The following is a 15,557-nucleotide window of genomic DNA, read 5'->3' as shown; positions in this document are numbered from 1 at the left end:
ATATAATTCTAATTATTAGAAGAAAAGCAGGTAAATGGTCACTCAAAGAAATCTGCTCTCTGTTGGCTGTTCAAGGTTTGATGAAAGAGGACGAGCAAATTTTGCTGGTTGTCTGATGCAAGTGAAGATGTTCCATCAGTTTGCTTGGAAACTAAAATAAACCCGATCTGGATCCCTCAGCAAGTGCTTACCACGGACATTCAGTGTGGCCACTTTGGCCGTCTGTACAGGGAACCCGGTGGTGTTGACGCTGCAGAAGTAGTCGCCCGCGTCCCCCAGACCCACGTTGCGGATGTGCAGCGTCCCATTGGGGTGCGTCGTCAAGTGGCCCGACCCGCCGTTGCTCACGGCAGCCGCGATCGAGTCACCGCCCGTGCCCGGGGGTCCGGCGGGTCGCAGCGGCCTGTCGTCGTGCTGCCACGTGACTCGCGTGACGGGTGCCGGCGAGCCCGAGAAGGCGCAGATGAGCGATGTCTCCTCGCTTTCATCCACGGTCAGCTCCAGCGGGTGCGATGAGATGGAAGGGGCCACTACGAGGAATTATATGCGGGATGACAACGTTGAAGTGGCGGCGGCGTTTGGCCCGCCGCGGGCAGTGTGCACTCATAAACGAATTCCCGGGTCAGGTGAACAAAATGGCGCGCAAGTGTGACCTCAGCAGAAAAAAGAGACGGCATTGAAAACTGTACACTGCTGCACAGTCATTTACTATCTCGTCCCTGCACTGTTCTGTTCGTCAGAGTCAAAAAAAATTTGGCAGTGGCTTAGCTCTGCTATGCAAGGATATACGTAGCATAAGCGGCTAACTGCCAAGCGACAACCTCGGGGCCTGAGGAATTGAGGTTTTCCAGTCATCTCCGGCGACTGGCAATGGCCTGACTCTCTTTAATCTCCATGTAGAGCGCACTGCATCAACCGCATGTACCGCACATTGTATACACGCGGTGCGCCCTCCTCGCGCATGCGCAGTAGCACGCAGCAGTCTAAACACAGTGGCGGGCGCACGCGGCTCCGGCGCGGCTGCCGAGACTGTGACGTCACGCCTCTGGAATGCGCCGACCGGTGAAGCGTCGGAGAGCAGCGCGCTCGCCGGCGGCGGCGAGGGCGACGCAGCTGCGCCTCTCGTGACGTCACGCGGCTGCCGCGCATGCGCAGTATGGTCGGTGCAGAGGGGACGCGAAACTCTTTCCAAACACTACTCTTTCCAAACCGCGTAGTGTAGCTTACGCTACAAAAGTGGTGCCACTACGGCGTCTCTCACGGTCCACATCGCTTTGGGACGTTGCACCCCATACACCGTACCATATACTTTTCATTGCTTCAAGCCGTTCTCTCCCGCAAGCGAGATGACTGTATAAACTGAAGTGCCATCAAGACTCACCAGCGACGAAGAGCGCCACGCTGGTGCGGCGTGTGTGGGCCATGTTCTGGGCGACGCAGGAGTAGTTGCCGGCGTCGCCCTTCTTGGCCGCGTCAATGAGGAGCCGAGTGCCGGAGACCCGGACGCGGCCGCTGTCGCCGATGGTGTGGCCTGACGGGTCCTCCCACCAGGCGCGGGGCCGGGGCTGCCCATCGGGCACCACGCAGAGCAGCTCCAGCTGACCGCCCTTGGGAACCACCACGGTGCGGTCATCGGGCAGCGGAGGTTCGATGGACTCGTGCTTGAAGTCCTCCAGGTCTGCGAGAGGTAACGTCAGCGAGGTGACAGGAGAGGTGAAAAGAGAACAGCTCAACCGGTTTCAAGGATAGGTGTGGCTAAAATGACTAGAGAGACATCATAGAATTTAGCCCAGGACAGGTTGATGCTAAGAACCCCTGGCAGAGTCACTGAAATGCCGCTTTATGCTAATGATATCGCAGATGCTCGCAAAATTTTCATTCCGGTATTGTGACGAAAACAAGCCAGCAGGGAATGAAATAAAAAAAAAATCTAAAGAAGTAACTATAGTCGGATACAAGAACGAAGCGGCTTTTCCTCGTCACAGGACCCCACTCCAGCCAATGGCGTTGGCCGATTCTCACGACCCCGCTAGAGTGACAATGCAGGGAGCGCCGCGACAATACAAGGAGCGGACCATCTGCTTCCATCTTCCACTCCCTGCAATGCGCAAGCAGGCCCATGAGAATCGCCCGACGCCATTGGCTGGAAGTGGGTCCTGTGACGGGGAAAAGCCGCTGCCTTCTTGAGCTGTATCTGACTGTAGCAGCGGCCACAACGTTGAAGACGTGGCATGCTTATCGCCCCATACCAATCTTAATGATAATAGCATGAGCATGAATATAGCAGCTGTAAGGGAGGCAGACTACACTGCTACGCGTTGGTATGAGCTGTCCCGCACATCTCGGAAAGAATGCGCTCTAGCTCAAAGCACCGGCTTAAAAAAAAAACAAACGGAATTCTCACAGGCGAGGCTGATCCGAGCCACAAAGGACTGCTGTGCGGCGTTCTTGTCCTGGCCGACGCCGACGCAGCGGTAGAGCCCTTCGTCCGAGCTCTGGACGTTGTGCACCAGGAGAGAGGAGTTGCCCAGGATCGTGGTCCTAGGAAATGAGCGAGACAGCCACGGATCGGACACAGCACTATGATTCGGTTCGATTCACGTTATAGCTGTATATATGCTAAGAGCTAGGAGACAAACCACGGAAGCGCAATTTGACCAATTACTTTCACCAGGCCGTGAACAACATCGGGAAAAAAAAACTATACGAAGAGCATCCAAAGTACGCGTGAATGCTCTATTTTTCCGTTTACCGTATATAATTTTGCGTAATTTGCACACTTTTTCTTAAAATTAAAGGGACCATGCAAAGAATTAAAAGCCGCTTGTAAATGTTAGAAGTGATGCTCAGAAGCATTGACACCAAGTATGAGTCTTCGGAACTGAGCCGGCAATTTATTATGAATTTTTTAAAATCGTGTTTTTTTTAAATTCGCGGGCCATTTGGTGTCTTCGTAGGGAGCCATTTTGGAACCAAAATCGGGAAAACAGACGTCACTAGTCCCATGACGTCGGCAGGCCACCACACGCTGTCATTCGCTCGAGCGGCGGCAGCTACGACGTCACGGGCACACTTCCGGTAGCGGTGAAAATCGTCTGCTCGAGCCGCCGCGCGACCCCCTCGGGCAAGCGCGAGCCAGCTAGGCATTGCCTTCGCGCGTATGGTTTCAATTTACCTCTGCCGCCTCTTTCTGTCGCGAGTTCGGGAGCCAAGAAAGCGCAGAGACCGGAGAGACGCTGCCGACGCACGCTGCTCCTCGGGAGTGCGACAACCGGAAGTCGTAATCCGAACGTCGGCGAATGACGTATTCATGAGCGGAGCCCAGTCCCGGAGCTGTTTTCTTTATTTTTTTTATGGTGCCCCGCGCGTACGAGTTGAGGGGGGAGAGGAGGAGTGTGATTTTGAATCGCCTATAACTTCGTTGTTATTGATGCTAGCTCAAAAATTCTTGCGCTGGGGTGACGAGTGATGGATTGCCTATCTTTACGTAATCTCAATAAATTTATTTCATAGTCCCTTTAAGGCTTCAGAAAGGGGGTGCGCAAATTATGCAAAAATTTTCTGAACACGTAATAAAAAAAGTGGTATACGGTTTTATCGTAGTTACACCAAGTAGGCATGCGAAAGCATGTGTTTAGACTGGCTGGCTCGTGGTTTTGCTATGCTGAGCAGTCGGCACACCTAATGACGATATTAGACTGAGGTTAAAGCCTGATCGAGGTTAAGCTGACCAGACATGTTCGCGCCGCAGATGGAAGATTAAGAAGCGCCGCTGCGGTGGCTCAGTGGTTACGGCGCACGGCTGCTGACCCAGAAGACGCCGGTTCGAACTTGGCCACGGCGGTCGAATTTCGATGGAGGCGAAATTCTAGAGGCCGGTGTACTGTGCGATGTTAGTGCACGTTAAAGAACCCCAGGAGGTCGAAATTTCCGGAGCCCTCCACTACGGCGTCCCTTATAACCCGAGTCGCTTTGGGACGTTAAACCCCTATAAATCATAAACCAATCAAGACATAGTGGAGCCGCGAACCAGGTTTATCCCATGGCTTTGTTCATCAGATAAGGGCTGAGACCATAGTCGCGCTGTTTTTAAATCAGGCGCTTCCAGCACGAAAAACGACAACAAACAAAATCACACTTTTTGTACGCATGTGCGTTCGCCAGTACGCTAAATGGCGACCTGCAAACCGGTGCCTTAATAGACGTTCTTACCTTCAGAAACAAAGGAACCGGACATAACCATCAAAATTTTGCATGTGGCCTAATTAATAACGGGCTATGATCTGGCGATACGGTAAAGATCGGTATAGTGCTCGGTAGATCGGTAAAGATCGGTAAAGAGCGTATAGTGCTATCGTACAGTGCCCAGCGAAGCTGATCTGTTCCCGCCACCGAAGGTTCGAGACATCGTTGCGGCAATATTCATTTCTAATTATTTTATTTCTGTATGGGTCACCGTCAAGGTCAAGCTTCCCACAAACTTGTGGAGTAGTGCTTTCTCACCAAAACTACAAAAGGTCATATATATACTGTATTTGCAACCTACACCTCCCATATCTCACTGCCCGCTGGGCAAAAAAGAAAAATTTGACTCCAACTATAAGACGCATAACCCCTCCCGCTCCACGTTATGTAGTTCCACCGCGGGATGGCACAATGACGCGTGCGCAGCTCAAAGCAATAAACGCGCAATGATACAATCGCGCAGCCAGCAGTAGGAGGCCAAAGAGATAACGTGCGATAAAACGGGGCCCTCGCCGGGGCCCGGTTGACTAGCGGCGAACCGAACCGCGAACTGTTCGGTATAGTTTCGTATTCGGGCGCGCGCGCAACTGTGCGTCCGGGATGACGACCGCCAGCGCGAGCAAGCCGGGTAGACGCGCACAATTCGTACCCTCGTCACTCGTACCTTTCGCAACCGCACACGATGACGCGGCCGCGCCGATTTTCCCAAGTCTACCATTGCGCGCACTCGCGTACATGCTGATGGTCTGGCGCAGCAGAGAGCGCAAAATATGCGAGTAAAAGTTGTTTTTTCTTTGTTCACAAAACTAAGTAAAAAGTTGCGACAGCGCAAATTACTCGAGTAAGTACGGTCTTTCTGGTGCTCCAAGAGTAAACTGTACGTTTCTTCATAATTTCTCAAAATAATTCGTTCGTAGTCTTATACCGGCCGCGATGATTGCGGTTCTTTATGATACGATGATCTAATTCCTCTACCAACTGAGCAGCGCACTATTAACAAGTATTCTAGGTTGAACACGAGAAGGTCACGTACAATGACGCTTGCATGAACGAAATGAACTTTTGGTTTGGTTTGGTTTATGGGGGTTTAACGACCCAAAGCGACTCAGGCTACGAGGGATGTCGCAGTGAAGGGCTCTGGATTGTTTGACCATCAGGGGGTTTTTTAACGTGCGCTGACATCGCACAGTACACGAGCCTCTAGAATTTCGCCTCCATCGAAATTCGCCGCCGAGGCCGGGATCGAACCTGCGTCTTTCGGGTCAGCAGCCCGGCGCCATAACCACTGAGCCACCGCAGCGAGGCGAGGTGAACTTTTGAAGTTGACACGTGGGCAAGGACTAAGGAGACGAAATCCGTTATAGTCGCGCATTGCCGTCTTATTACAAGACACAATTTCTTCAATCGTCAATCAGTGAAGGCTTTCTCCTGAAGATGTCCCCAATTTTCTTCTATTTTTTTTGCGAGCCTAGATGTGTGACGAGATCACTTAAGAAAGTCAAGCGATACACTTTTACGGTCTCTTCTGTCACCAAGCTGCAGCCGCCGCAGTGTCGTGTAAGTATTGGACCACTCTGTCGGCGACATTTCGGCGCCGAGCTGCTTTTTCTGTTTCCTTTCGACAGGATTCAGTGTCACCGTTATCAGCGCCCCCTCATCAAGCGACGTCGTTTCCCCTGTGAAACCACTCGCGACGCCACCGCCCTCTCCCGCCCCCTTCCACATGTCACAATGCCCTCCATGGCAGCTAGCGAGCATTCCGCGATCCCGTTGGGTCGGCTCCGTAGACAGACATCGTACAAAAAATAAAGGCACGATACTTTCACCGGTCGACGTTAAATAAGGGTACGCGTCATAAATCTCCCTTATAAGTTCGACTCCGTGTCACCCCGTGACGTTCGGAGGGAACGGATTTCCGATTCGTCATCGTTTAAGGGGAGAGACCACCGGGTCCACGCCATTCTGTGACGAGGCTCGAGGAAAGAAAAAAAGAAATAAAAAGAACCATAAAGGTTTTAGGCCATCTTTTTTGTTGTTGTTGTTCGAAGGAACACAGGAAGAGGGTTGGTCCATTTCTTTTGTCTGAGCTGTCAGTCTGTCCCGGTCAGAGATTTGTGTTTTTTCTTATATGCTTCTACTGGGGGCAGTATACAAGAATGATTTACTTCGAGCACAAGTGAGATGATTGCTCTTGACACGGTATACGGGCGCCACTCAGGCGAAGGACGTTTCAAGTAGGCCAAACAACAAGGGAAAAATGCTATGCAAAGAATATCCTACTATACACGGTGCCCACACTGAAGTGCCAAGGAAGGGGGAATATACGAAAGGTCCAGCGCTCCTTTCGTTTTGAAAAAAAAAAAAAAAATCGTAACTAAACCTGAAAGTTTTAGTCCGAAGTGTTTTAGATGCATCCAAGAAAACCCTTCCTCTGTCTCATGCTCCACTGCACAAAGCAGCGGCGCAGTAGGGGGGAGTCAGTATATAGCATCCGGAGAAAATGCGTGCGCTCTGTGGCGCTCAGGAAAACGGATAAGGAAAACGGCCCGTAAGACGATAAGGTAGCACGGGACGGGCAAGCAGGAATGTCAGAAAAAAATGAAGAGCTATACGTAACCAGTGAATGCGTTTGCTTTTAAGTGCGCACGAAAAAAATAACAAAATAAAAAGAGCCGACGGACTTTTGACAGTCTTATCTTGCGAGAACACTTGGAATCTTACAATACCAAGTATCATTTATTTTTCTTTATATCCTGATACCAAGCGGACAGGACATAACAGAGGGGAGTGGGTGATGTGCAAACTGATTTGAATGCACGACTATAAAAACTAAGACACACAGACAACACGAGTGGTCCGTATTAAACAGAATGCATGTAACTGTATGTAAAGAAGGAGGCAGGCATACGCGCGAGCCGCATGGCCATCGCCTAATGCACGCTCCAGGCTGGACTGTCTGATCTCGGACTGCTGTTGGCCCTGCTCCCGTACCAAAGGAGGTACGCAATGGTCATGGTCATACGATCACGTGGTCAAACTACCACAGCTTTGGCCATACCACCACGGCCATAACTTCGGTTTGACCTTGTGAGCCATTGAAGGCCATCGTACCCCGGGGAGTAGAAGTTTCGCTCTAATATAGTGTAAAGTCCTAGGTAAAACGCCCTCTAGTTAACACGGTCCCAGCGACAAGAGCGACGACCACAACTGACACGGTCCCAGCGACGACGGCGACGACCACACCACCGGTACACGCAAGGCAACGAGGACAGCGACGTCGCTGCCCGATGCAGTACTCACTTGGTGGTGTTGGCGAGGGGCACGTCCCCGTCCAGAGCGTACCACTCGGTGACGGCGGCCCTCTCGTAGACGCAGTCCAGCCGCGCCACGTCGCCCCTCTTCACGGTCACGTCGCTGGGCAGCACGCTGATCCGGGGCACGTTCTCGCCTGTGGGCGCGATAACGGACAGGATGTCCACCTCTATACGCATGCCCCAAAACGAAAACTATATAACGCGGGTGTCGCTTCTTTGTTGCCAACATTACAACTGTTGCCGAGGCTGTCGCGAAATGGGTGTGTTGTAGGTACGGCCTCGATCAAAAGTATTCAGGACGCTCTAGCGGTTACCGAAGCCGATTAGCCGGTGGCTGAAGACCACACCTGTGTTTGAAAGTCGGGATCACGTGCACTAATGAGCGGCATTCATGTAAGGTGACCTTTGAAAGGAATATAGAACAGATGCGCCAAATGGTTTTTCGGGCGTCCTGGAAGGTCATTGTAGATGTGGTACGCAATGTCTAAAAAAATGAAATGTTAAGTACCCAATGGTCATAGTCATATGCTCACACGGTCATACTACCATAGCTTGGGCTATGGCCACGCAGTTAAGTTCGGTTTGACCTTCCGAGGCATTGAAGGTCATTGTCTCATCCACATCTAAATCGCAAGTTGTACCCCAAGGAGTGGAGCTTTCGCTCTTAAATTGAGCCGACAGACAAGAAAATGTTGTAAGTGCGTCATGCTCAGCGGACGTGATTCTTGTCGGGACCCCTCTTTTTAAAAAATCTCACCGGCGAGCGTGAGCGCGAATCCCTGTCGGCTGCGCACCATGCCGGCCTCGCTGGAGGCGGCGCACGTGTAGACGCCGTTGTCGGCCGGCGTGAGGGCGGCCATGTGGAAGCGTCGTCCGCGGAAGGACACCCTCTCGCTGCGGAACAGGCGCACCCCGTTGTGGAACCACTCGAGCTGCGGCTCGGGCACCCCTTCGGCCCGGCAGCGGAGGGACAGCTCGCCGCCCACGGACAGATCGGAGGGGGAGGAGGGACTGTGCAGCTCCACCGTCACCTGCTCCCCTATCCCTACAGGGGGCAAAGAAGGAGGAGCAGGAAAAGCAATGCGTTAGAGAGACCATGGAGATAAAACACAAGTCAGAAACAAACGGACCCAAGGAAGAGACGCTGGCGACAGAGCACGCCAGACGTACACGTGCCCACAAACGTTTTCGGAACACGAAAATTGCAACAAAGCCTAATTACTGGGCAGCCTAAGCATGCAGCCATGAAGTGAAGTGTGTGCTTTGTAGTTCCCAGTGCGACCTGCACCATGCCCCCCTCAGTACCTGGTTGCGCTTCTAGTAAGCGAGGAAATTGTTGCTTTGCATGATTTCGGCGTTCCGAAAACTTCTGTGGGCACCTGTACAGTCGTGAGCAACATTAGAGGGAACAAAATCTGAGCACTCGTTAATTGATTTCTCCGCAACGATGCGTGGCAAGCGCAGGTTTCTTTTTCTGTTTTCTAGTTTTCCTCTTGGCGTATAATACCCGAGACTTTTAATCAAATTTAAATGAAAATAACCGGAAAATTAGCAATTTCGTGCAAAAAGGTTGTTCCCGCTCTTACTGCTCACGACTATACAATCGCGGTCATGGATAAGTCCTCGGTGCTCTCGGGCGTCAACCAAAGCACAAAGACTTCCTATCGGCCGGTGGTTCCAAGCCGCGCTTGTGGAGGCGATCTGAAGGTTGGGTTCTTTAAAGCACGCTAGTAAAATCAAGCGAACGTTAACACATTTCGCACGTGTACGCCACGATCGCCCTTCGCGCGTCCTCGACATTTGTCCGCCGTAGTAAAGTTCAACGCGATTTGAAGGGTGGTCACTTTAGGCGTAACATACTCGGATTAAAGTTCTTGAAATCGTTTATTTTGTTTGCGTGTGTTTACGAAATGTATTTGCATTTAATTGCATGTAAATATGTGACCTTTCCGAGCCAGTTGGTTCATGTATACGCTGCAGCAGTGTCATTTCTGTTGGCGCGTGAGTGATCATCACAACAGGAAAACTTTACCGGTCTTGTGCGACCGACACACAAGCTATCACATACACATTTATTGTGGCTGTACATACAGGAACAGACAAAACCAAGGCACCGCAGTTGGCCCACTTTCTTTCACTGGCCAGTGGTGTTCATCTCGTATGAAGAAAACAAGCCGACAACGGACCGCAACTTCAGCCTCACATCCCAAGTGGTCGGTGCTAACGTTGGTCTGTGCTGGGTTCTTATACCTGAACACCGCCGCAAATAAGCATCCCCGGCATGAGGCCAGGCTTGGCCCAAGCTTGGCCCGGCCTTGCGTTCGATTTCCCAGGGGGAAGAGCTACGCCGGGAAAAGATTCATCGGGAGACAAGGAGCAAGGAGAGCGGCCCATCAACTTTAAGCACGAATACGCATATATGGGAGTAAGCTGTCCACTAACGCACTCCCTTTTATAAAGGGTGTAAGAGTACAGCTTACTCCCTTTTTACACCTCTCTGTTTGGAGTATATAGAAGCAGATGTAAAAAAGACACCCTAAAACAGCTTTCTTCCTTCACAGCTGCACATGAAAGCAGCCGTTCCTTAACAGCTGGCGAATACTTTTAAGAATGGCCTGAAAATGTATGCAACATCATTTCGAACGTGATATCATTTTAAAACGACATTATAAGTGGGTGCTGTGATGACCAGGACATACTCCCACAACAACGTCTAAGCGCTCAATCAGCGGGATGTTTTCTTCAATCCGACGAGCTTCTCGTGCACTCCAATATAAGGTGAGCGCGTTCACTACACATCTGCTCTCGAATACAGTCGCTTAAAACAGAAAGAACAGACAACTCAACATAATAGAAAGAATAGACAACTCAACATAAAAAGTGGTTTACAAAAGGCGCGATAAGAGAAGCGCGGACCGTAGAAGAGGACGGCGGCGCCGATACCATCCACGTTCACGCCCTATATTTGTAAACACGGTGTTCATCTATAGGCGAGCTCGCTCATGCACAATCGAAAAAGTGTGAGATAAGGTGTTTATCAACTTCGATTTGCAAATTCGCCTTTACAATAAGCCTCTTTACAGTACTGCGTTCACATCCTTTAAAAGGAGAAATAAGAGTGTGTTTGTTTCAGCTTTATATGAAGGCGATGGCTCAGTGGTTATGGTACTCGGCTGCTGACCCGAAAGGCGCAGGTTCGATCCCGGCAGCGGCGGTTGATGGAGGCAAAATTCTAGAGGCCCGTGTACTGTGCGATGTCAATGCACATTAAAGAACCCCAGGTGGTCGAAATTCCCGGAGCCCTTCACTACGGCGTCTCTCATAGCCCGAGTAGCTTTAGGTCAAATCCCCATCCAATCAAAACGTAGTGGAGCCGCAAACCATATTTATCCCATGGCTGTGTTCACCAGATAAGGGCTGGAACCGTAGTCGCGCTGTTTTTAAATCAGGAGCTTCCAGCACGAAAAACGACAACAACTGAACAAAACCACGCTTTTTGTGCTCTTTGGCAAGGTGTAACTGCGAATCAAAGCAGCGACTAGACCATGAAAACGACACGTATGCATGTGCGCGTGCCAGTAAGCTAAATGGCGACCTGCAAACCGGTGCCCTAATAGACGTTCTGACCTTCAGAAACAAAGGAACCAGACATAACCGTCAAAATTTTGCATGTGGCCTAATTAATAGCAGGCCACGATCGGGCGATACGGTAGGTCGTGAACCTTCTGAGTCAAAGCAGGGGCCAAGTAAGTCGCGAGCCCGCAGAAACGTTTTTTAGACGCTCGCTTTAAAGACGGAACAAAACAAAAAGTAAGAAAACAAAATGGCGCTCACAAGAGCGCGCAAGCCGCAAGGCCAGCAGAAGTGTTACGCCTGTAATCGGCTTCCCATATACACACCGCACAGCTTGACCCCATCGCCCTCATTATCGAGGCCTGTAGCGCACAAGAGCCGGCGCACAAAGAAACGACTACAGCGCCACCGTAGGCACGACGGAAGAAAAAGAAAAGACAATTACACACAGACGCGCTCCTAACGGAGTAGCCGCGAAAACAAAAGGAGAAGGGTCGCAAAAAAAGAAACTGCATAATCGATTTCCATTGCACCATGCTTCACGTTTCCGCGTGCAAGCTGTCGTTTCTTTACTGCTTTTCTTTTTTGGTTCACTCACGTAGTCGTGATCGCACGCGGGACAGACGGCAGAGGAACGCCACCGGGGAATCACTAAGAACAACGAGCCAAGAAGGAAGCCGAGACAAGCCAAGGCGAGGTCATACGCCACCGCGCACACCGTCTGCTTCCCGGGGAGCGTGAGTAGCGTGAGGACGGGCAGCAGCAGCAGACGACGAAGCGGCGGGTAACGGATCCGACCGGTTGCAAAGAAGTCAAGGAACCGTGCGGCACGCTTTGGCGCGACGTCGAGGTCACGACTGGCCGCGAAAGCTGCTGCCACTGCCGTTCAGGGGCGGTGTCAAGAGAAGAACTATGACCGATGCGGCCGGTGGTATGCTGGATACAGTCGACGTGCCACAGAGAGGCTTTCTTTCCAAGCTACTTGGCAGGGGATGAAAAGGTGTTCGCACCGCCAATGTGCGCTAAGGTGCAGGTTACACGGGTTAGGCTGATAGGACTCGCCAAGTCTTGATGTCAGACGAGAACGTTAACCGCCGCTTGTGCTTACGCCTATCCCAGCAGAATAACTATGTTGTCTCCTTCCCGTTGACTTGTAAACGTACGGTGAAGGCTTTTAAAGAACCACCGAAGAGAAAAATAGAAACGGTCCTTTAAGAAGACATTCATACCCGCGCTGAGAGGGGTACTGCGCATCAACAAACACACGCAAAGCACACAGGTATCTTTACTAAACCCAGAGGGGACAACTGATGAAGGTTTATATGGTGCTAAGGAGTGGATTTCAAGAGGAGGCAAACATAGCAGAGCGCGGGATAATATCAGGTAGGCAAATAAGACTAGGAAGTTCGCGGGGGAAAAATGGCCGCGGCTAGAACATGATAGTGGACGAAGACAAGACAGCAGCAGCAAACTGCAGCTAGCTCCATCAATTTCATACTGTTCCCGACCTTTGCTATACACTTTTTCCAGCTGCATAAACTAACGTGATGAAATGAGCGAATTTTTCAGGGCGTGTCTTGGTTAGAGCTACCACCGGCGATCGTAGGACTGCCGATGGGAACTGTAGACGCGCCTTAAAGCCTTGACCGCAAAGAAAGCACACCCGAGTATGGTGTGCATAACATTATAGTCAAACACAAATCAAAGTGCACAAAGATTGACGGGGGCGCCTCAGTGCTCTGAGCCAACGTTGTCAAGAATTACACATTACTGGCTAAGTTACATCAGTTAGTAGCTTTTACTAACTTGTTAACTTCGTCAGCTAGCTCCACGAAAACCAAACAACTTACGGCTTTTGACCTTGGTGGATCCTAAGTGACCGCGGCATAGCTACAAAATGAAGAGACAAACGAAACTTTATTGTGTAATAACAACCACTCAGTGCCGTTTTGCTATGGGCGTTTCAGTTATCATTTTATTTCCTTTCAAAAACAATACGTCATCCCCATGGGCTTTTTAAAAGATGACCCGATGACGCCGGTTGTCATGTCCTCACTGCTCCTGACGGAAGTTCCCAACGTTCATTGGCCGCGAGGTGGTCCTGTGTACATGTAGTTTTCAATTACGGATAAAAACGCCGGTGTAAGTGGACAGGAGTCTTCTCCATCCAGCACCTGGTGCAAAACGATTGACAGACGTCGACGGGTACCACTCAAGGGAAACCAAACGCCGACAAGGCCGCGACAACTAATAAAGTTTGTGAGATCAATACGCTCCAGGGACAGATACCATGCGTTGTGGCATGCTCAGCATGTCAGTCCCTCCGATCGCTTCCTTGATGTCCATTCTATCGAAGAGTGAAAACGACGGTTGACCCTCTCCAAGGAGCTTAAGGGAAAGGCGAGAAGCCTGGGAGCATTTTAGGCAATAGAGACGACGAAAGTGTGCAGATAAGCGCTGTCTTGTGACTGGCAGCGCCAAACCAACACGGACCAAATAAAAAAAAAAAACACCAGGAGACCACGTGGGGCAGTAGGGCGAAGGCCCCATCGCCGCGTTTAGATAAGGTTCGTTCAATTACAAGTTGGCCCTCAGGGCAAAACACCCACGCTGCCTGCGACCTTGATCCGCCACTACGGTTTTCCATACTCTCCACACCCTGCACGTGTACGGTGGCGCTTACGTCACGACCTCACCTGCTTCCGACGTGGGGCACCTCCCGAAACTCGCGGGCCACGACATGAGTCACGTTGATTTATATCGCTCGCCGCGTTTTCTCCCAATTTCACCTCGCCTTAACTCACGGACGTCCCCCCCAAACTTTCATTCTCGCGTTGCACTTTCTCTATTTTGGGATCCGTTCTTCCCGGCCGCCATTAATTTTCCTCCGAGTTCGTTCCATCCGTTCTAATCTAGGTGGGTCAGCGTTTTACGGGTTCGCCCACCAAGCGCGTAGCGCGGAGGGAAGGCCGCCCCGTCACGCTTTAGGGAGTACGGAGCGCGCGCGCGCCTCCCACAGAAGGGACAGCCCGTTCCCCAGTAGCGAAGGGAAATGGGAGAGAATCCCTTCGTTGGCTGTAGGGTATAGGAAAATGGGGCGACGCTCTGGGAGCGCCCTCTCTCTCCACGGGCCACGGTTGACGGCACCCTCGGGACAGGCTGGTGGTGACTCCGTGCAAGGAGGTGCGGGATGCATTAAAGGGGGAGAAAAGGAGAGGAGGTGAGAATAAGAGAAAAGGAAAACCGCATAGCAAATGCCCCGGCCTAGGGAGAATGAGAGGGCCTCCCTTGTGACGCAACAACGTGAAAGCGGGCGCCGGATAGACAAACGGGATTGAAGTTGATAAGCCGGAACTCATTATTCAGCCGAGATTACACACTTCAAGGGATAATTGGCGCGGTGAAAACGAACTGACGGACGACCCAGCAGCGACTGTTACTCACCGCTGTGTCTTCACAAGAAAACAAAATTCAATACGCTGAGTCACAGGAGGGTTAATACAAGGGGTGCAAAAAAAAAAAAACGCCGAAGCGATATCAGTCGTAAATAGGTTAATAGGGTTACAGAGGCTGAAACGAATTAAGGATGTATCCGAGATGGCTGTGGCTAGAGTTCCGTCCAGACGGAACTACTATTTGAGTTAGAGTTCCGTCTAGACGGAACTACAACTTGCGCTAAAGTTCCGTCCAGACGGAACTGCATGTAGCAATGGGGTTCCGTCCAGACGGAACTGTATCTGACACCATACAGTTCCGTCCAGCGTTATCTGCCATAAGAGCTATGTCAAGACGGAATTAAAGCTGGCGTTAGGGATGTGCATGGAAACCAGTTTACTTGCAGACTTTTGCATGTCCATTTAAAAAAGTGGCAATCCTGTTCTGCCTAATGTGTGACAGGATATCCTGTTGCATCATTTTATTTTTCAAGCAGTCAGTGAGAAATGGCAATAGATCGAGTTTTGGCTTGGGTTTGTTGGTGCGTTTGCATAATGCTTGTTGACCGTTTGTGTACGTCTTAGTCTTTTTCGCGCTACGTCATCTTGCAGCACAAATAGCGACAGGGCATCGCATCACTTCGCGAAGAGTTTCTGCACTCTGCTTCTAACAGTGTCATTTTCCCGATCCTGCATGCATGCACGGAAGTTATACCTTCGAGGATGTAACTAAACGCTGTACGCGGACAGATATTTTGGTGCCGTATACATGCGTAGAAAGAACATCTGCATACAGATTTGTCAACTGGTTATTCCAGAGGCAAAGAAATGCTTTATGTGGGTAGAAATCCCCCATTTTGTATAGTATGGACCGTACGGACGCTAGACAGTTTTAGTTTTACATACGTAGAACCTTCACGCACGTAAACGTGAGCAGTCAACGTAGCGTACGCTCGTGTCACTTCGTACAGTTTTACCTACACGTACGGGA

General features: G+C 50.8%; 2 protein-coding genes across 2 annotated transcripts in view; both read right to left on the bottom strand.

Moving 5' to 3' along the window:
* LOC149331297 (inactive tyrosine-protein kinase 7-like) overlaps positions 1-15,557 on the bottom strand; it is a 168,551-nt gene that overhangs the window by 15,231 nt on the left and 137,763 nt on the right. The window contains exons 3-7 of the mRNA XM_089556440.1: positions 8,317-8,604; positions 7,546-7,693; positions 2,405-2,541; positions 1,382-1,678; positions 192-530 (exon numbers count right to left, since the gene is read on the bottom strand). Of these exons, the coding sequence (XP_089412566.1) occupies positions 192-530; positions 1,382-1,678; positions 2,405-2,541; positions 7,546-7,693; positions 8,317-8,604 (1,209 nt within the window). The remainder of the gene's footprint in view (positions 1-191; positions 531-1,381; positions 1,679-2,404; positions 2,542-7,545; positions 7,694-8,316; positions 8,605-15,557) is intronic.
* The window catches only part of LOC149331299 (uncharacterized), a 28,577-nt gene continuing 24,446 nt past the window's right edge, over positions 11,427-15,557 (bottom strand). Inside the window, exon 2 of the mRNA XM_089555741.1 lies at positions 11,427-11,494. Coding sequence (XP_089411867.1) covers positions 11,427-11,494 — 68 coding nt within the window. The remainder of the gene's footprint in view (positions 11,495-15,557) is intronic.

Source organism: Amblyomma mixtum, chromosome 8, assembly GCF_055824585.1.
Source record: "Amblyomma mixtum isolate Tamu chromosome 8, ASM5582458v1, whole genome shotgun sequence".
Classification (NCBI taxonomy): domain Eukaryota; kingdom Metazoa; phylum Arthropoda; class Arachnida; order Ixodida; family Ixodidae; genus Amblyomma; species Amblyomma mixtum.
The sequence above is the reverse complement of the archived record's forward strand: the minus strand, read 5'-3'. Positions and strand labels throughout refer to the sequence as shown.